The sequence below is a fragment of the Podarcis pityusensis genome (genome assembly GCF_964106645.2).
Source record: "Podarcis pityusensis genome assembly, chromosome: 1".
Lineage (NCBI taxonomy): Eukaryota > Metazoa > Chordata > Lepidosauria > Squamata > Lacertidae > Podarcis > Podarcis pityusensis.
Genome location: NC_138028.1, coordinates 58559968 through 58582458, shown reverse-complemented (window position 1 = coordinate 58582458; position 22491 = coordinate 58559968). Strand labels below are relative to the sequence as shown.

Genomic DNA, 22491 nt, shown 5'->3' with positions numbered 1-22491 from the left:
CTTTCCTCACTAACTCCTTTGTACCTCTTTAACAGATAACATTCTTACTGATACGTATTAGAAAACAAGTGAAGTCTGGTTCCTTGCTATACTAATAAATATGGCTTTACCTCATTGGGATAAACGAACAGTTATTTAATAAATTTGCTAAGAGAAGACAGAAGATCACCCCATTTAAAAATGATTAAGTGTGCATTCAACACATCTCCATCAAAACTTAAAACTGCATACCATGAAATAGTAATATTAACTCAGATTTTCATTTGGTGTCAGCAATTAATACTTACACAAATATCCTTCAGAGGATCCATGTTAGATTGGTAACATCAGGAATATCCATATCTTTGACGGTAAGGTTTCTTTCTGATGACTTAAATAATTCTGTCCAAAACATCTTTCCGAGATTATCATCATATTTGAAGGTGTGAACACTTTAGAGCTGGTACCAAGTCTGCTTTCACTATTCCTTGGTTGTGAAAGTCCTATGATCTATTCCACAGTGCTGAAATACCTGTAATCGCAGTGTGTAGCCTTTTCACATGAGGCCACTTTTCGGTCCCTATTACATTTGGAATTCAAGTATTGGATTTAATTTATGTCTTAATTGTTTCAAATGCCATCATTTCACACTTTTTTCTGGAAAAAAATGATACTATACCATGTACTATAAATATTATTGCTTTTAATATCAATGCCACTGATACGTTTCTTTTAGAAGATATCACTATTAAACATTGTTCTGTTAGGTGAGTTGCATCTCGTATTAAATTGCACTATGACCTAACCTAATGTTTCTGCAGGTGATACTCTAATATTCTTCTAGAATTAAAATTTATACTCCCAAGAGAAAGCTCAACAAAAATAGAGGAAGGCAAAAATATTCCTGTTTCAGAATTATTATTTGGCTAGCACCAATCCAGGAGTAAAAAATGCATATCTGATTATTCTTGTCACAAATTAACATTTTGGAAGCACTTATAGATGGAGAATTGAACAATATCCAGTTTAGAAACTGTTCAGGGGGAAAAACCAACTAGCTAGGCTTAAAATCTCAAATAAGATCAAAGGAAACCTGACATTGCTTGATCCACCAAATTTGCTAGGATAAAATTTGGTACTTATGAATTAGAAAAGTGTTCCAAAATAGCTATGCAAAACCTGCTCCCCCTACAAATGCCATAGCTATCTGGTCATGTAAGCCATCATTGCCTCATGATTTCTTAAAAAAAAATAAAAATCTATAGATAGGCTGGTTTATTTTGTTGCTGTTTCATTTTTGAAAAAAAATGAATTAATAGGCTGGAATGATTTAATTTAAAAATTCTAGTCATATTGTGCTTATACTGGTGAAATAATCATATTGCTTGTTGTTTGGGTATGTTTTTGTTTGATTCAGTGGGGATTTGTTGGGCATTGCATTATCACATGCCCTGATAAATCTTGTTTTCACCAAGATATGTTAATGGAATTCATTGTTCATTTCAGTGGAGGTGCCCTATCCCCATATGTCCTATCATTGGCGCACTTAGTTTGGGTCTATCCGCTAAAATGAAGAAATCCTTTAAAAGGTTGGGAGACACCATACACATACATATACATGTATATGTGATCTCTGGATCGGGGCAAGGATGCATAGACGTTATACAGAGGAAATATATTGCTATATAATATATTGTTCTAAAACTCTATGAGCTACAAAAGGTATGCAAAATTTTTGTCTGAATTATGCAAAAATCTCTCTGTGTTATTTGTTTTGCTAATTTTAAGATTTTTCCCCCATTGAGTTCATGGTCTAGACTAGCCACCTTGCTAAGCAGTGGATACTCCAAAAAATTTCCTACAGTTTAGATTAATTCATTTATTAATACATTCAACTGTGTATTTTTCTGGGTCAAAATTGTATTAATTTTTCAAAATATTGTAAACCAAAAGAAATAAGACCAGTTTCCAAGTTGAAATAATGTGTATTTTAAAGTTGAATGGCTTAGTTCTGAGTTTGAGAAGGATGATGAAAGGGAAAATAGCAATGTAACAGTGCAATCCTGTAAAAGTCTACTCAGAAGTAAGCTCCATTGAGTTAAATGGGGCTTACTGGCAGGTGAGTCTACAACTGGAAGCTAAAAAGATGTACAGTGGTGCTTCGCAAGACGAAATTAATTCGTTCCGTGAGTTTTGTTGTCTTGCGATTTTTTTCGTCTTGCGAAGCACGGTGTCGGGAAAGTTTTGGAAAAGCTTCAAAAATCACCAAAGTCTTTAAAAACCTCAAAAAAGGCTACCACACCGTGTTCTATGAGTTGCTCCTCGAAGTCAAGTCGCAACTGTATTAACGGTGTTAAGAAAAAGGAAACAAACTTGCAAGACGTTTCCGTCTTGCGAAGCAAGCCCATAGGGAAAATTGTCTTGCGAAGCAGCTCAAACAACAAAAAACCCTTTCGTCTAGCGAGTTTTTTGTCTTGCGAGGCATTCGTCTTGCGAGGTACCACTGTATTGCAGATTGAGAAGTTTGGGTTTTTTAGTAACACCATGCAGCATTCAGAAGTAAAGTTAAAAGTAGCGGAAAACATAATATTTGATTTTAATCTTACAAGGAATTCTATCTCTTAACTGTATAGCTAAACCACAGCCCTGATCCAGTGGCTCCATTGTAAATAAGGGGCTCTGATTTAGAGTAAGAAGGGGCTCCCTTATTGTCTTCAATTTCATGGGAAACACCAAATATATCCATATGGACCTATGCCTGCTATTGGGACAGCCCCTGCCTATACAGAATGCCATGCAAAGTACAATGCAACTTCGCATAAAGGCAGTTCTACACATGTGAGGTCTGCTTTACAAGAAACATAAATGCTTTAAAGTATGCGTACATGTGGCAGAGACATATTCTTGACTCTCTGGCACAAGTAATGACTTTTGTGTCAACGTATACATCGTTCAAAGTGGATGTCAGTTTTAGAGTATGGACTGCATATATACACTAAATGTTCTAACATGTGAGGTGGACCTGGATGTGCATGGTTTCAAAAGCCATATTCAGGGCATTTACCCTCCCCCTCAGTGAAACAAAAGCAAGCAAATACACACACACACACACACACACACACACAAACATTATACTTATTGGAGAACCCATCTACACTACAAAGTGTTCCAAGTCACTGGGGGGGCTCACAACTACTTAAGAGGTTTTATTCTATATGGGTTTCTGTAGAAGGGTTTGAGTGGCAGTGCTGTAGGTGTACTTGGAGCTCTTGTTAATATGATCAACAAAAGGAAGAGAAACGAGAGAGCTGGGAAAAGTGTAAAACAAAAAACAAAATTAACTCCAGCCACTTTGCTTCACCACTGTAACACAGCATCAAAGTTAATGCTTCACACAACTCTGTAATCTACACATGACTTATCCTCAATTTCTTCTACCTCTATGGATTAGCAGTGTGCTAGGCAATCATATATACAAAAAAACAAAGTTCCCTGCCTTGAAGAAAGCAGGTGACATACAAAGGGTAAGGAAGAAAAGGGATGCAGCTAAATATATGCAACCTTTATATACATATATTTATTTATAATTAGTATTACTACAAAATGTCAACAATCCCCATCTGTCCTTTCACTTAGCAATCTGTCATTGCAAGTTGTGCAATAGGCTCAGTAGGCATTGCAGCAGAGGTGGGTCTCAAGGAGATAAAGGAGAGGAGAGTCGTGACCTTATGGATCAGTTCAGGGAGGGCATTCCATGCATACGGGACAGTGTGGAAGATGCTAAGTTCAACCTGAAATTATGCAGAGCAGCAGTTCTCCAGGTAAAGACTCAAGGTGTGTGTGAGGTGCCTATTTTTGAGACAGAGGCAGTGTGGTTTTGTAAGTAACGACTGGCTATTAAGCAGGCAAGTGAAATAAGTGATGCAGGACTACACCAAACTCCTGTTACTTGCCACTGCTTTTCATAGGGCTGCTTCATTCATGAGTTTCCTACATGAAGGGAAACTCAGTGCAGAAAAATATGTGTACACCCACATACACTGTTGGGCGTCAAAATGGCACAAGTGTTTATTCTGCCTTGGTTACACATGTTCAGAAGCTGCAGCAGGTGGTTCCAAATACAGGTAACCACAGCAGAACAGACATACAACATGACGTGTGTGCACATATTTTTTTCCTACCTGGGGACATGCCATGCATGAAATAGCCCTAAGTGATCACCAGTTAGCACAGTAACCTTGAAATAATGACTGGGGAACAACTAGGAAGGGATCTTAAACATATAAAGGGAGAGGGAGTGGGGATGAAGGAGGCAAGACAAAAGAAAGAAATGGGATCGTCTATTTCAAATGTGAAGGAAATTAGGTTATTTTTTGTGATTTCAGTTCATTATCTAAATAGCTAAAACATATTAATAAATTATTTTTATGACTGACAAACTGGACCATTTACAACTATGTATCCTCCTTTAATATGAAAAGGTGTAGGGGAGAAAAAACAAATTAAAAGAGATAAAATGCTTCCCCTTACCCTTCTTCTTCCGTACTGAAGCTTGAAAATAGAAAGGGAATGAATGGTAAATAAAATGTGAAGAGAAGGTCATTCTAAAATGATAAATCCCTGTTTGAGTCTCAAGCACCAACACTGAGCGTACTCAGTACTATGCTTTCCCTTTTTCAAATCACCATAAGCATTAGCAAAACTAGCACAGGCTATGTTTAAACTCTAATTCCGAAAGATACAATCTAAAAGGCAGAATACCATGGCTATGCCGAAAAGGAAGATCTCATCCCAAAAGTTAAAAAGCATAATTTAGATTTTAAAAAATATCAGCATGATTGTGGAGGGGCGGTGGCAGGGAATATTTTAAGAGTTTGAATTCAAAGGGGAAAGAATTGTGACAATTTCTTAGGCCATTAGTTCCTGACAATCTTAGTGCAGATTCTAAAGAGGGGCAGACATGAATTAGAGCTTGTGCAACACTAATTGGGAAGCAGCCATGTAATATTACAGGGGGCACAAAGCTGAACATGAGCTCCACAGAACCACTAAATTAGTTCCTTGACCCAATGGGCTGTTTCCTCAAAAATAGCAGCCCCTTAATACACAGAATAGCAAACTGGTTTATAACTGAGGGGGAGTTTTTAAACAAAACAATTCATTCACAAGAAGGGGGACACTGTCATGTATTCAAAGAAAAGGAAAGAAAGAAATTCCACTGGAATACCACAAGGTAAGAAATATTATTGGTCACAAATAAGAAAATCGTAGTGTTGGACATTCAGCCCAGACTATTGTTGCTTTCGAGGTGGGGAAGAATAACACCCGCCCCTGAAGATCAGAATCAAAGAACTTTAGGGTGGGAGTGAGCTTATCTTCAGGCTGGGATGGGAGAGGATATTTGTAAAGGACCCTAAAAAACTCTGCCAGTGTTTCAAGCGGCAGCTTGGCTGCCCTGAGCAGTGCATTGACACTCCTTTGTAATTCAGTACAGAATGCCCCCTGAGAATTATGCTGTGTCATGATGTAGTATTATTCCTAGAGGCATTATTGAGGGTGGTGGTGGGGAATGGTGGCTGTTGTCATTTACTGTGGCAACAAAGCTTTTCTATTGTTAAAAAAATAAAGTATTCATGACTGAAGTGTAGACCCACATGGACTCCAAAGTTCTTTGATTGCTTCCCACCCACGCACTATAAAAGTCACCAACATCCCCCCACTGCTTTCAAGGGGAATGAATGGCCCTGTGAAAGTGAAGTGGGGGGAGGCTGGTTCAGATTAAGAAGAGAGAGTTCAGAGAAAAGTAGGAAGAGGAACCCATTAAGAAGAGGGACAATACAAATACACTATCAATGATAAATAGTGAGCACATGCTTTCCATGCAGAAGGTTCCAAATTCAATCCCTGGCATCACCAGATGGGACTGGGCAAGATTCCCATCTGAAACCATGGAGAGTCATTGTAGGCAATTTTGAGCTATATGGACAAATATTTGTACTATGTTCCTATGGCAGCTTTTTTTATATATACTGGCAAATAAAAAAAATATTTTAAAAGCCATTTAGACTAGTTAATAAAACATTTATATGCACAATAGATATAGTTTCTTGAACTACCGTATTTTTCGCTCTATAAGACGCACCAGACCACAAGACGCACCTAGTTTTTGGAGGAGGAAAACAAGGAAAAAAATATTCTGAATCTCAGAAGCCAGAACAGCAAGAGGGATCGCTGCGCAGTGAAAGCAGCAATCCCTCTTGCTGTTCTGGCTTCTGTGATAGCTGCGCAGCCTGCATTCGCTCCATAAGACGCACACACACTTCCCCTTACTTCTTAGGAGGGAAAAAGTGAGTCTTATAGAGCAAAAAATACGGTATTTTTGTTAGACATCACTGATGAAAGGAAGTCGATAAACAGTAACAACAGCAGCAACAATAATAATTTAAACTATTGCCATGACTAAAACATAATTTTAAACTCCATATTCTGTGCAGCATGAACGTTTGCATACTCTTATAAATGGTAGGTGGTCTTTCAAAAGACACCATCACATCTACAGCCTATGCAAGTTTACACAGGAACATACAAATGACATTAGTGGTATTTACTCCTAAGTTTGCATAGGACTAAAGCCTTTGCATATTTAGCAGCATTGGTAGGCATGGAGGAATATTTTAAGTATTGTGTGCTCTTTCCCTGTATAATCAAGGGTGTCGTGTTCTCTTCAACACAATTTCAGAAAATCTTGCTTACAATTATGTCATGGAAGTAAATAAGGAAGTTCCTACTCATACAAAGTTTCCTGTGTACATTCATGGACTTTGAATCATGTTTGGTGTGGCTATCTCTAGCTCTTAAGACAATTTTTCATCATAGCAAAGTACTTAATTTTCTATAAAATTATATAACCATTTAATATAAAAAATATGAAGGATGAACAAACCTCAAAGTTCTATATTATAATGGTCAGGAAGACATTTTCTTTATTGCCAGTTCCTTTAAGGTTATTTATGTCTATCCTTTCAGTTACAGCCTTCTCAAAAATAAAATACCCAATATGTGCAACCAGAAGGCAAGAGCTTTTCTTGTATTTCTTTTAGAGAAAATGTGAACTAACTAGAGTTACACCTGGACAGAGTAATTATCAGGGTGACCTGTTTCAAGTGTTAAAACGTGTAGCAATTGATACCCTCCACTCCACAGTTGCTTTTATAGGTCTTAGCATTTTACCAAGAACTATAAGAAAACACAAGTTTTCCTATGGCCACAGCTAGACCTTCCTGCTGAGCTTATTTCATTCCAGCTCCCATTCAAATTTGCCCTCCTTGGCGGGAAGACCACCCCCTGATACTGCTGGCCCAGGGGAATTTCCCCAGCAGCAGCTGGCCAGCAAGCAAGTGCGGCCTGGTAGCCGGGGATGAAGGCAGAGAGCAAAGGGGCCGCAATGATCGCCCCCTGTGGACATGGTGAGCAACCATGATATCCACATGGTTCCAGGATTAATCATTCAGGCATTTCCTGATCTCATCTTTGCTGACATCGTCTTTTCACCACTGCCTACTAGGCAACATCTCCTCTGAGGGAAGGGAGTGGAACTTGCTCAGCTCCTGACAGAAGCAACTTTTCTCTTGCAGGCTCCCAACGAGGACCTCTGATGCAAGCGAGTGAGACTGAGCTGCTGTGATTCACTCAAGCCCATGGTGGAGGCCAAGTCTTCCCTTGATGGCAGTTGATTTCAAATTACAGCCGAAGAACTGCCATTCCTTTGAAGTTGTGTGATTTTCTTGGGGAAAAGAAAGGAGCTCAGAAAGAAGGTGCAGTTGTGGCCCAAAGAAAGCTTTTTCCTGAATCTCAAAATGGTTCGTGAGTCGGATGCTAAGACCTATAAAGGCAGCATTGAGAGGAAGTCAATTACACTGAGTACTACACATTTTCATAGCTTAAATAGGTCACCCTGGTGATTACTCTCTCTGCTCAGGTGTAACTTCTTGTTAGCTTACAATGCCCAGATTGAAGAAAAATGTCCTAGTTAGCCAACAAGATCATTATTTTTATGGTTCATAAGGGAGCCTTTCCCATTTTTCCATGGCGAATGAACAAGGACTGTGCTATGATACAAAAATTTGTTTAAAAGGATAACTTCATGATATTCAAAGCAAGTGAAACAGGAATTTTATGGTTGGCAAAAAATTTAAAAAACCCCAAGAACTCTCATATAAAATAGCCCCCTATTTCCCACCTAATCCCCCCAAAACCTAAACAGTATTAATTGCAACTGGTCTGTTGTGTTATTTAAAGCAAGAAATAGCACAAAGGAAGGCATATTTCTGAATAAAATTGCTGATAATTCACAATCAAGCAATAAATTTATATGAAGATTATATAAAAAATAAACTCATCATTTGAGAAACCTCTGTAATTTCTATTTAAAAATGTTTCAGCTTAATACCTCTAAAGGTGTTAAATAAACAAACTCGACGTTACCTAGGACTCAGCGAGACTGGTTAAGAAATAGTGATTTATATGTGTTGTATGTGCTATATAACATTGTGCCACCAGATGGCGATGTGGAATCCCTTTTTTTCTCTACCTGTTTTCCCTGTTTAAATTTACGCTTTAAACTGAAACACTTCTTTGATGTGTCTAGATCCAGCACTAGACATCAGGATATCTAAAGCGTTTTCTATGTAACAAATATTTGATTACTAAAAGGTAGGAAAATGCTGAACTGTTTTCTTTAAATAAAAAAGACCTTAGATCAGAAATATTTTAACTAGAATATTGTAAAAACGGATTCTACTACTGCTACGCTATTTTTTTCTGCACAAAAATAGGTGAAGTAAAGATTAAGAAATGTTCTTGTTCATGCAAATTCAGGCTGCAATCCTACGGACACACACCTGCAAGTAAGCCCCACTGAACTCTAAGGGATTTACTTCTGAGTACACATCCATAGGATTGCACGGGATCAAATAAATAAATAAATAAATAAATAAATAAAGGCCCTAATCCAGGAGGAGAGATAGAAATTATGGTAGGGAACATCGGAGAGCCGAAACCTGGTTTAAACTAACAAATTGCTTTTGCTGGATTGGGGGCAATGAACACCAATAAGAGATAGTTTCCTTTCAGGTACAACACTTTGTTTCTGGGTCAGCTTTTATAGAATGACAGCTAGCAGCTTACCTTTGTCCACTAATGAGAGGCCACAGAAATTTAAAATAAAACAATATTAGATAAACTGATTTCTTAGGGGGGGAAAACAAGCTAATAAAATATGCTTATAGCTTTAAATTAATGTGTAAAATAACGATGCACATAAATGATAAAACACATTCTGTCGCAGAGCTGGAAACAAAATTAAACACAACAAAATCACTCATGCTCATCATGCACACGTGGGAATCTCCAGAAAAGCAACATTCCCATGTAATTTATTTTCCAATACCACGTTCTGTACAGGGTGCAGTTCACTTTCAAACAGTCTTAACATTGCCTTTTCATCTCTGCTATTGCAGCATGCTCATTAAGAAACACTTTCTTACCAAGCTCTTCAAGTTCTGAGGTCATTGACTTAGACCGCAAGGTCAGTGCAGTGGTTGGAGCCCGTTTTGGAGGTGGTGGGGCTTTGCATTAAACAGAAGGACATACATGATAAGAAACAGCACTCACTGCATGCTCATATATGCATTATTCATATTCAACACAAAATTACTAATTAAATGAAAATATGTGTTTCTCTATGTAGCTAATCAGTTAACTGATCTCTGGAAACAACGTATACAGCAGTTTCGACACATAGGAAAGGAAGACACCACAGTATTTCTTTGACATATATTTTATTTTAGGAGATATTCATGCCGCGTTCACAACTAAGCTTATGCTACTGAATCTTATATGCTTAAAGGTTTATCAAGTGAGACATGGTACTGTGTAAGCTCTGCATTTCTACATTACTCAAAGAGCCTCACATGAATGGCTCATGTCAACAGCAGCAAATGACCTGAAAGTTATCTGACTGACAAGTAGGTTTGACCAGAAATCATGACTGGACACAAGCAGTGAACAGGAGAACCATAGAAAGTGATAGTTTATAATAATGCTTCTAAATCTTTGAAAAGCAATAGGCTATACGCAACTTTTGTATTGTAAACTGAACTAAAAAGAAAATGATTGAAGCTATGTTCATTGATAGTTTGAGTTAGACACGTAAGTCATTGTAGCCTACAAAACAATGATACATTAGCTGTGTGGAGCTCAAAGCAGTCAAATGCTCCAGAACTTACAACCAGAGATAAATATTTAAGTTGTTACATCCAAAGTGTATTATATCAATTTTTGCTACCCTGCCCAAATCAGCTTATCTCAAGTAGCCCTTACTACATTTGTTACTGAAAGTCACATATATAAAACTGGCAGCCATCTGAGCTTAATGGGTCATGCATTCAAACTGTACAACTGACTTATGCCCTGCTTTAGAAGTAGATAATGGACAGCAACTCCAAGCAGACATATTTTTGGCCAAGTTATTTCAAAAGGAAATGAGCTTCAAACGTAAATGCACTATGCTATTGATCCCTTTTTCACAGGACCATGGCAAATGAATATGCAGGAAATGATCATGTTATAAGAGATAGTATATAGGATTCAAATCAATCAGGAAAGACCCATTAAACAAGCCCCGCCCACATGGTTGGGCTATTCATGCACATTTTCCAAAAGTGCAGAACTGCACCAGAAGGAACTAGTTCTCATGTCAATTGATGCCTATTAAAAAAGAGTATTTTTTCAACTTTGGAAATTAACTCTTCCGTAAAATAATACAACACATATTAAATTGTGGGATGAAGCTCAAATTGTGCAAATTGAACTTAACCTTCCATCAATAATTGAGGTCATATGTACTCCAACAGTGCTGAAAATAAAAATAAAACTTCTGTGCGAGTCTTCCACAATTCCAGGTTCTATGATGAGCTATTATGAGGTATGAACTGGTATGTGGTGTTCCAAGTCACTGGAATGACTAAAAAATTGAAAAACCATGCACATTAGGTGCTAGGGGTCAAAATGACCTCACAAAATGCTGCTTAATTTATTAGTTACTTGTCATGTCTACATATACTTAGCATAGAACCTTTTATTTCAATTTCTTGTGAAAAGGAAAATAGATGAAAAAAGTCTATTTTTATATCAAATTACTCACTTTCCTCAGTATCACTACAAATTATATTAGAGGTCAATAATACCCAAAAGGCTAATAAAACTCATTTTCAAACCTTAATACTGTATATTAAACATTTTTATCAGTGAGAAGGTCCTTGTTTACCCAGCCAAACTATTGTTTTCCTCATAGCTACTTGTAGACTTCATTTGAACAATACTTATTTATTCTGCTTTGGGGGTCATTTTCATCTCAATTGCATCTTTAAAACTGCAAACAACCTGCCCCTCCCCCTCTGCATGTGGGCAGACTTAATGGCAAATCTCCATGGGGAAACTTTAGATTTTATCTGTTTACATGAAGATATTTGCAAAATGTGTTGTTGAGAGCTGCCTTGGACATCTCTGCGATCAGCAGCTCAAATTCCAGGTCAGATAGCGGTTGACAAACGAGCAACCTATTTACAGTCTTCTGGACAGAATATAACAACTTTTTCACCAATAAGCAGGAAAAAACCTGACTATGGCAACAACATTGAAAAAACAAGCAACCAGAAATCCCCCCAGAGTTCCTTTCCCACAAATTCAGAAGTGTCAACAGCAGCATTTTTTGTTTTTACACTTATATATTCTGTGCTAAGGAATGGAAGGACAGTGATTTTCCTTTCTTCAGTGCATGAGAATGCAGCAATCTTAGTCCACAAATACAAGTCTGAGATCATTCTTTCTTATAATAAAACTAAAGCTGGTATGCACAACTGTGACCTGATGGTGTCTGTTTAAATGCCTATATTTGCTTGGAAGGTAAGCAAACCTCAATGGAGTGAACATCCCAAAATATTATTTTCCGGGTATACTTGTATCTGGAGTTGATCAAATTCTGAGCTGAGCATAAACACATAGCCAACCTGCCTGGGATGTCAAGCGGCAGCTCCAAAATTGGTAGAGCCTGCCTATGCTGACACCAGGAAAAGGTGAAGGCATGATATCTGTGATTGACACAATGGCAGAAAATCACAGCAACAATGTGCTTTATGTAAATATTCTGCCTCCCATATTCATGGTGCTGTAAATGTGGCAATTGTGCATAAGCTGCTCGAGTAAAAGTCATTTGCAACTCACAGTAAACTGCATTGTTACACTCACGTAACAATTTATAATGAGGTTATATGTATGCTAACAACACAAGATTCCTTTGCTCCATTTTGGAGGAAGGATGGAATATAAATCTATCAAATAAATAAATAGATTATATGTTGCTTTGTGTTTAAAAACAACAACTCTGGGATCAATTAGACCCTACACACCATTCTTGTGGATTTATGCATTTTATGTTGTGGGTTTTTGTTGCCCCTCGTTTGTTCTTTTCTTGTTTTACTGCAAAGGAAAACTTCTCAATAAGGACATTTTTCAGAACACCTAGATGGCACCTTCCTCCAGCTATTAAAAATTTTTTTTTCTTGGATATATTTGATTTCAAAACTGCTGTGATACAGTATTTTTTCTATCAATGGAGGGTTACATATTTCTAAATAATTTCTCATTTACATTGTTCTCTCAATGGAGGGAAATACGGTAAACAGTTCAAACTATGAAAAGAATGTACCTTTCTTTCTGGCTGTGTCATCTGGATCAAGATTCCTGGTTACTGTGACAACTTTAAGAACTAAATGATTGCCTCCTTGCCGAATCATGTTCACCACTTGCCTATGGCCAACTTTAACTACATTTTCATTATTAACCTGCAGGGGGAGAGAGAGAGAAAGGACAGAGTTATACTAAAGCACGTGGAAAATAATACTTGATTGTAAAAGATAAAGTAAAACAATATCTATAAGGTTTTGAAGAGTGTTCAAAGAATTTGATTTTGACCTAATCAGCAGCTCCTTGGCTAATCTGCAGATATTCCTGTTTCAGAATTATTATTATTTGGCTAGCTCCAATCCAGCAATAAAAATCCCCTAAACACATATCTGATTATTCTTGTCACAAATTAACATTTTGGAAGCACTTATAGATGGAGAATTAAACTCCACTTAGAGATGGAGAATTGAATCAATATTTTTCCACTGCAGTGGAAATAAGGTACAACAGACCAAAAGATACTATATATTGATTTAGTTTAATTTGACTCATTTTCTTTATATCCCTGTCATGCTTATAAACCATAATGGCGACTTCCAGCCCCCAGAAACATCTATTGCTTGCATGATTTGTAAACACACCGGGAAGCCAAACCATAATCGTGACTGCCTTTTAACGCGTACCCAGACAGCTGTGAGTGTAATTAAATATAAAGTGTCTTTGACCAAAATTTGCTCTTGACACAAATCTGCACAGGAACCACATTGGATTCCCCCCCCCCCCACAAGTACTTAAGTAGACTTCAGAAGGTCTGTACTTTATTTTCATAAAATATTATTGTTATTTAAATTCATTAGTCACTTGCTACGTAAAGAATCTCTAAGCAACTTACATAACTTAAACTTCTTAAAGTCAGAAAAAATGACAAAACAAAAATCATTAAATCTTTTAGTGTAGTCAGGCAGGTGGTGGTGGTGAGGAGGAAGAGTTCCACATTGGAGGCCTCTGGGGTCTGACCTCCAGGAAAACTATGGATGGCCATCTTTATTATAGGTTCCAATCACAAGGAGTTTCCTGATGTAAATATCCTTTTCCTCTCTGCAATTGCTAGTGCCACATTAGGGAAAGCATATGGGTACATAGCTGATTTCCTTAAGAAGTCAATACCAGCTTGGTGATTTAGATTAAGCAAGTGACATGGGAAAAGAGATAAATCTTTTCTCTCCCAGTACCACAGTCTTTATCCAATTCACCCCTGCTTTGGCCACTACTAGCTAAGACTGCTTTTTAAAAGAGATCCAATCTTCTATGGTTTGGTCCTAAACAAGCATCTCAAGAAAAGAGGGAAGTGACAATATGGCACAGGAACATAAAGACTATAAGCCCAAAGATAAACATTATAAATGTCAAAGAAAAAGATAGCAGCAGCAGTATACAATAGGGTTGTACTATGCTGAAACTTGTCTTTCAATTTCTCAAAAGTTTCTTCCATTGTGAAAGAGGCTACTATTTTTCCTTCCCATTTGCTATCACTCTAGAATTTCTTTACAATTTTGGTGGGTGTAGGGTTGAGGTTATAGTTCTCTGCAGCTCCTTTGTTCCTTATCTTACAAAGCCCCATGGAAGCAGTTACTTGACAAGTCCATTCCATGGCTTTAGTGGAAGCTCAAGAAGCAGGGGAAGTTGGCTAACAAGCACCTGAGATCGGTGCACGCTGATTTGGTTTTTAAGGGAAGTCCTATTAAAAAAAAAAAAATCTTTCTGCACCAATTTCTTTATAACAAAAAATACCAGAACTTTTTAAAATAAAAAACCCATTTGGTGCACGGTACGCAGCCGTTGTGTTTTGTGAGTCGAGGACCCGCCACCCACATAGGATTATAATAAAACACAAAGACACATTATTTTAGGTTAATGGGCAAAATTAGGCCACAACTTTATTGGTTACAGCATGTGAGTGGTATTGGCTTAGGCACTGGATAAAACAGCAATACATGACTCCACCCCGCTCAGCGGGGAGTCATTTCAGGGGTTAACAACCAGTGGGAGGAGCTTGTTATGCAAATAGAAGCTTCCCCATGATGTCACCGGGGGTCATGCCATGGCCCTAGCCACCAGCAGGGCATCGAACAGGATGCATGACCTTCTGATTCCTTTAACGGAATACGCAAAAGAGGAGGAGTAGATGATGGCCATACCCAAACCTCCAACACAGTACACATATTCCAATGCCTAACCGCCAATACCAAAAAAGTTGTGATGAGTTGCTACGAGGTAGGCAAAAAAAACCAAGAGGCTGGTCCAATTTGCCAAATTGATAAAAAAGTTCTACCAGGCCCCTTGGGCAACCAAGGCAACCAACCGAAGCCCATAGCAAGGTCAATACGCAGAGGAAGCTGACCTAAAAGGGAGGGAGGGCGGGAGAGCCGATGTAAGCAGGAACCGACTGGGGAGCTAAACCCTGCCCACCAGCCGGCCCTATTGGCCAGCTGAAAGGCTTGGCCATGGCAGCAGAGGCAATCAGAGGCAGGGAGCCGAATACACCTCCCTGCTGCTATGGGAAGCTGCTCCCGCTCACAACTCCTCCCCTCTGGGAGGAGGAGAGGTCTTCTCAGCCAAAGATGTCATGATGGGTGCTTTTAAAGAAGCATAGGTACCAGGGAAGACTACACAATACAGACCCACCAGTCATCTTATTTATACTCTTGCTAAATCCCTAAGCTACCATGAAAGTTAGGTAAAGGCAACAAAATCCTGTGCCACTGTCATGAAAATTTCACTGAAATTTTCTCTTCCCTTTGATAATTTTCTGATCCTTCCTCTTTTCCAACAAATTGATAATGGTGGAAATATACAAAAGAAAATTTCAGCACAGCGGTAGCAAATAATGAAGTAAGTGTGACCTCTTCTGCAGGTAATGCCCAATTTAAACAATAGGGTACCTCATGGGGCTCCATGCCAGCCCCAAACTGCCTATATTATGTAAAGGTTTTCTTGTTATCTAACATGCTTCTAAAACTGCTGTCCACGACAGAGAAGAAAGCTAACAACATAAGCAAATGAATCCAGGAAAAGATGGGATTATCTCAAACATATTCATAATCTGTGAAGTGGAATGGTAGAAGGAAGAAAATGGTGAGTTCAGTTTGATGGCGGCAGCCTGGTCAAATTGGCTATATCAGATTATGTGGGGGAGACTTGAATTGCTAATATGAGGTCATCCAGTGCCTGTCAACTAGAAATGTGGGTAGGAAGTTGCAATTAGGTACTGGGCAGATATATTTAGAAAACTGGTACAGAAGACTCTTGGAAAGTGGTATTAACCTACGATAATCTTTGTAGTTGGGAGTGTGTGTGTGTGTGTGTGTGTGTGTGTATGTGTATGTGTATTCTAGGCTAGATGGGGAGTTTTGATTAATGCATTAATGCACCAACCCACACACAAAGCAACTGTGATTACGGTAACATTTTTCTTTCTCCCCCTCACCAACAAGATTAGCAGTAAATGGCTCAAGTCTCAGTACAGCTATTGCATCTACTTGAATGTTGAGGTGGCAAAATAATTTCTAGAAGGGAAATGGTCACAGAAGGTGATTTTAATTGATATCCTGTTGCTACTGATGTGGGTTTTTCTTGACACAGGTAGTAGAAATTCAAAGACATTTGATATGGGTAATTTTGAGAAGGACTGAAAAAAGAAAAATTATGGCATGTAAAATATTAAAGGACAGTATATGCAGGAGCTGATTTTGTTCACAACAAAGGAACCCACTGTAAAATTAGTTCTATACCATGTTCTTTGACAATTAATTGTTTGTGCTGCATTTTAGAAATAGGAAAAGCAGCAGATGAAATCATCTAAACTTCTGGTCTAAACTCCACCTAGACCGTGAGGAACTACATGAAGCAGCCATTTTTGAAGCACTGGGCACTGCATTGGCAGAAATAAAGATGGTGGAGGAAACAGTCCAAGCACTCTTCATTGGGGGATGAGAGGAGGCACAACTGTAACTCATTAGGGACAAACACAATTTCCCCAAGATTAAAACTGGCCAAAATTGCTACACTCCAACTTGAGCAACCAACTTGAATAAATGAAAGGCAGGGAGAAGCAACTCAAACAAACACACTTGGTACTGGTAGGCTGTGGGACTTGCTGAGAAGGATGGTGTGAGAAAGCGGTGTGAGAACAGCTGTAGCTGCATGACGGACCTCCGGAACGAATTCAGTTCGTAACCAGAGGTACCACTGTAATACAAGAGGATCCACCTGATGTTGATCACGGGTAAGGAGGGCACTGTGGTAGGCAGGACAACTCAACCTGGAGAGGAGCAAAAAGGCTCCACAAACTCTACCTCTCATGTCCAGTAGGAGTCATCCCTACCAGGAATGTCCTCCATTCTCCTCTTGAAAAGGCACACTCTAAAACATACATACACCATTTCTAAATAAGCAGCTCATAAATATCACACAGTTGAAGTCATATCCCAATGTGAATAGCCAGATTTCTGCCACAGCCACACTGTTACTGAAGCTGCAGAACCAGAGTGGTTAATATTACAAATTAGCATCCCTCACTTATTAGCGTCAAACCAGTCTGATCCAATTTGTTATTTTTTTATCTAGTCATAAGACCATTCCATAACAAAAGTTTAACTATGAAAGGAACATAAGGCAACATCGATAGCATTTAACTCAGACCCAAATGAAGCTATGTATTGTCCCAATGTGTTCTTCTCAATATGTTACATCTGTTTTTTCGAAGTGTTATAAGTAGGCAATACTGTATAAAATAATATGTACAATGTAAATCAATTCAGTTAAAACCACAAGAACTGGTACATTCAGATTTTTTTTGAGACTTCACTCTAAAACAGCTGATGATAACAAATTCAACCAGGATTTAGTAAAGGCTACCCTCACTTAGTTTCTGCAAATTGTTGAAATAAGAAGGAAAATTATTATACGATGATGCTACTTTAGAAACTGATATAGTTGTCCTGTCCATCTGAAAGGAAGCAACAGATAATTTCTGTTCAAAAACTAAAGGTATACTCCATCATCAAAACTCTAATTCCTAATTTCACCAATATGTAATGCAAGCCCCTTCCAAGAGAGATTGTTCAAAGCGTTTTCTCATGTCTGTCAATTATTTCATGTTCATATTGCTATTATAACTACAGTGGTACCTCGGTTTACGAACTTAATCCATTCCGGAAGTCCGTTCTTAAACCAAAACTGTTCTTAAACCGAGGCGCTCTTTCCCTAATGAGGTCTCCTGCCGCCAGTGCCCTTCCATCGTTTGGCTTCCATTCTTAGACCGAGGTAAAGTTCGCAAACTGGGATACTACTTCTGGTTTTGCGGAGTTTGTAAACCAAATAGATCGTAAACGGCTGTTCTTAAACTGAGGTACCACTATACTATACATGAAGGTTAGAAGAGAATTTTTCATTCTAGCACTAGATTTCACATACATATGATATAACTGGTAGATTGTGCTATTCTCTCTCTCTCTCTCTCTCTCACACACACACCTTTCATATCTATCTATCTATCTATCTATCTATCTATCTATCTATCTGCCTCTACACACTGACGATTCACAAACCTGTCAAAAAGTTTGGGAAAATTCACTAATCTTCATCCTACTTTCATTTTACACATTTTTACCAGCTGCCTCAAATTTGTACATACATTGGCCTCTACACATAAAAGATTCGCAAACCTGTCAAAGAATTATGAACACTTTTATGAAAAATATTACCTTATTACCAGCTTTGCAAAACAGTTACATATACACATCTGTCTTTGGTTCTTTATGAAAAACTAAGATTAATTTAACAGGCAACACTAATGTTAATCTTTGATGAGCTTGATCCTATATATCAACCCCTACTTAAAAGTGTTACAGCTATTTCTGGTGTTGAAGCAGAAATGCATTCCTGTTCCAGGCAGTGAGACAGAGCTGCCTAGTTCTGCCATGCTTGAAAGCATCTTGCTCCTTCTCCCTGATATGAAGGATGGGTGGGATGGGTGAACATTGCCCTTAGCCCTGGATATGGCAGGACATGCTGGCATTGGTGTGTTTGGGTGTACACTGCACACCTTCCTGCTTTCAGGGTCAGCACAACTTCACCCACACAGACCTGTTAAACAGCACCCACACCCCAGGAAACAGCTTCAACTGGCGGGCTAAACCAGGTGAGGATAGCTTTTGGGCCTCAAACCCTTGGTGAGTTAGGCATTTGCCCCTGCATGTGAAGACAGGCTCTGGGGAACTGAGTGGGTGAGACCAATAAGTAGGTTCAACAGCCAGGAAGATGGCTTCAGCACGTGTGGAGAGGGAAGTGAGGTGCAGATGGGACTCATCAACCTGGGAAGGCAGTGCATCTAGGAGAAGGGAAGCTCCAGTTGTAAACGTCTGCTGCATTATGGGATATCTTCAGAAGAAAAGTCTCAGGATTAAACCCTACACAGATCCAGAGTGGAGTCCCTAAGACAGTTGGATGATATCTTGTATCCTTCCAGCAACTCCTGCAGCAAAGCTGGTGCCAAACATATTGTTCTGCATTCTTTTGGATCACATCAGCGAGGTCAAGATGGGAATCTTGCTGTCTGGGCAGAATACACAATGCCCAGGCTTGCGCCCCAAGGAAGTCACTTTGGTACTGCTAATGCAATGGCTTGACTTCACCTCTGGAGGCACACTCTATTGTCTCTCAACAATGCCAACAACAGCAGCCCTGGAACTTGCAGATGAAGGGTAGGCAATCATCACCATCATCATAGTGATCTGGGCAAGACTAATTCTCCCCTAGGAATAGGGGAGAATTTTGTTCACATTTTAATGCAAATCTATGTAATTCATGGGGTTTTCTTGGCAGGGATACTGGAGTGGCTTGCTGGTTCCTGCTCCAGGTGAGAGCTGGACTGTAAAGAAGGCTGATCGCCGAAGAACTTTTTTTTAAAAATAGTAAGTTTTTATTGTTAAAATAATTCATCATTAATACACATATATTACAAATATACAAGCATATAAACATACATTTCATACAATCCTTAAAAGTGTTCAAACATACTTACACTCAATCCCACAAATAATTCCTTTTCCCATCACCATCCACCACCCCTCACCCCACCTTTGTGTTAGACTTACAATCTACTCAATTGCAATTTCTTTCCACTTCTATTACTTTCTTTCACACACCTTTAATCTAGTTTTATACTTCTTTTTCTATTACACATTGTTATCCATCTTATTTAGTATTTCAGTATTTGAAACGGAACTTGTTTATTCTAATAGGAGTTCTGATTTTTCAATATGATTTTGCAAGTATCTTTTAAACACCTTCCAGTCCCTATCTATCTTCTCTTTTGAGATCCAATTTCTCCCATTGTTTTGGCTATATTGTGGTACTCCAATACAGTGGAACAGTGTTCTCGAAGCTACGAACATGAATTTGACCAAACTGCAGGAGGCAGTGGATGACAGGAGTGCCTGGTGTGCTCTGGTCCATGGGGTCACGAAGAGTTGGACATGACTAAACAACAACAACATGAACATGTAATTCATCCTTCCCCAAACCAATATAAGAACGGAAACACAGCTATCCTTCAAAATTCACACTGTAAATGAGAAAGAGCCCTGAGGCCACAGAGTTCACAGTGCTTAAACCTGTAAATCAGATCCCCGAGGCATCCAAGAAAAGTATACATCTCAAGCCAGTGCTGTGTAGTATTAGGGCTGACTGTATATTGTCAAATGAATGTGAACAGAACCTTGAATGCTACCTATGAATTCCATTCTCTACAGACATTGGCCTAATTTCATGTGGGTGGCAATGAGAAGAAAATGGAAGGAACAGAACTGAGAGAAAGAAAAGGGGTGGCACAAAGAGAAAGAAGCGGCTGAAACAGGAAAAAAATGTGTTGATGGTCCCACTGGTGTTTGGCTGTGATGTCACCATTTTTGGCTCTAGCCTCAGTCAATGCCAGTATGAAGCCCCTGACAAATTAATGCCTGAGAGAATGTGAACCTCGAAAGAAGTTTGCCCAGCCCTGCAGCACTGCATGTCAGCACAACAATGAAAGCAGTTAATTGTTTTCTATGTGGCAGAGAACACTATAACATGCCCGTAGCATTGACAACTATATTGACTATTTAGGCAAGAGGACTAACTGCTGTGGCAGGGTTGGGAAGGGATTAAATATCAACTGAAACAGATGGCTCTAGCCCATTGCAACTTAGCTAAATAATATACTTCAGCAACTATTTATTAGAACAAGAAGTCTAGGGAAGCCTGTCAAAAGAACTGAAAGACGTTGTAGTTAAACCACCACATGTTCTCATTTCAAATTGGGCAACTTATTAGCAGTGACTTGGGTACACACACATTCAAACACACAATGCTATTCAACACTCTCATTGCAATTGCCACTGTTAGGTAAAGGTAATGTTACCCCTGACCATTAGGTCCAGTCATGGCTGACTCTGGGGATGCGGCGCTCATCTCGCTTTTTTGGCCGAGGGAGCCAGCGTACAGCTTCCAAGTCATGTGGCCAGCATGACTAAGCCACTTCTGGCGAACCAGAGCAGTGCACGGAAACGCCGTTTACCTTCTCGCTGGAGCGGTACCTATTTATCTACTTGCACTGGTGTGCTTTTGAACTGCTAGGTTGGCAGGAGCTGGGACAGAGCAATGGAAGCTCACCCCATCGAGGGGATTTGAAACGCCGACCTTCTGATCAGCAAGTCCTAGACTCTGTGGTTTAACCCACAGCGCCACACGCGTCCCTTTTAATTGCCACTGTTAGAAAGTGTAATAATAGCAAAAATATACTTCAGGTTAAGTATAATAATACCATCAACTGCAGTTGCCTCTTTATCAATAAACCTCTCAAAGGCCAAACTTTTATTTGAAATATTCCAATCCATGCATTTCTCAAGGCTTACCATAGGAATTAAAATCTGGCAGTTAAAAAAAAAAGCCACTTTTATGCAATAATGCCAACACACAATGTTTTGTTGCTTTACAATACCTCAGAACTGCTAGACAAACTAGAGAAAAATAATGAAGGTTATAAGAAAAGCAGTACTGACATCTCATGAAAAATGTATATAAGAAAGGAGAGTACCACAAGTTCAAGTGGCAAGGAATACAAATGCCTAATATGTTTTTGTTTGACAGATTTAATAAATAACAAATGGAGGTCAAAGGGTGAAAAGAACAGGGAAACTTCATTGGCATATACCTAATAAATTACTAATCAACATGCAAGTGACTCAGTCATTGTCTTTGGCTGGGTGCTGAGAACATGCAAATGGATTCAACTACAGGAAGATTTATGGTATAATCCCCCAGGTTCTACTTAATGCTCTGGTGCCAATGGAACTACAGCACAACAAACAGTCACTCAATTAGTTAAATGTTTGAGACTTCCGGGTTTTTTGCAGAGAGGAATGGTGGCGCCCAGCGCTTCATCCTGCTAAAGATGCATGGTACTGAAGCCACTGCCACCATTCTAGGTGCTGGCATGCATATGTATGTCATGCGCACTGCACGCCAGCATGCAGGGGCAGGGTGGCAGAATCCTTTTAAAGCTTACATCACCTTATCCTCTGTCTTGGCTGGCACCCTCCCTCCTACTCTCCTTTTAACACAGTATTTCTGTGGTGGTTGCTTTGGGGCCACAATGGGATTTTTCGCAGGTGGGGTTGTTTGTTTTTTGCCTACTGTAAACATGGAAGAGGAAACTTTAAGGTGTGG

The 22491-nt window shown here is 39.0% G+C and overlaps 1 protein-coding gene across 6 annotated transcripts in view; it reads right to left on the bottom strand.

Annotated features, from left to right (window-relative positions):
• The window catches only part of SHANK2 (SH3 and multiple ankyrin repeat domains 2), a 343989-nt gene that overhangs the window by 47960 nt on the left and 273538 nt on the right, over positions 1-22491 (bottom strand). For 4 of the 6 annotated variants that reach the window (XM_080982494.1, XM_080982496.1, XM_080982491.1 and 1 more), the window contains 3 exons: positions 12746-12881; positions 9525-9605; positions 4510-4530 (listed from right to left, as the gene is read on the bottom strand). In XM_080982494.1, coding sequence (XP_080838620.1) covers positions 4510-4530; positions 9525-9605; positions 12746-12881 — 238 coding nt within the window. The remainder of the gene's footprint in view (positions 1-4509; positions 4531-9524; positions 9606-12745; positions 12882-22491) is intronic. The other 2 variants (XM_080982492.1, XM_080982493.1) reach the window with 2 other exon arrangements.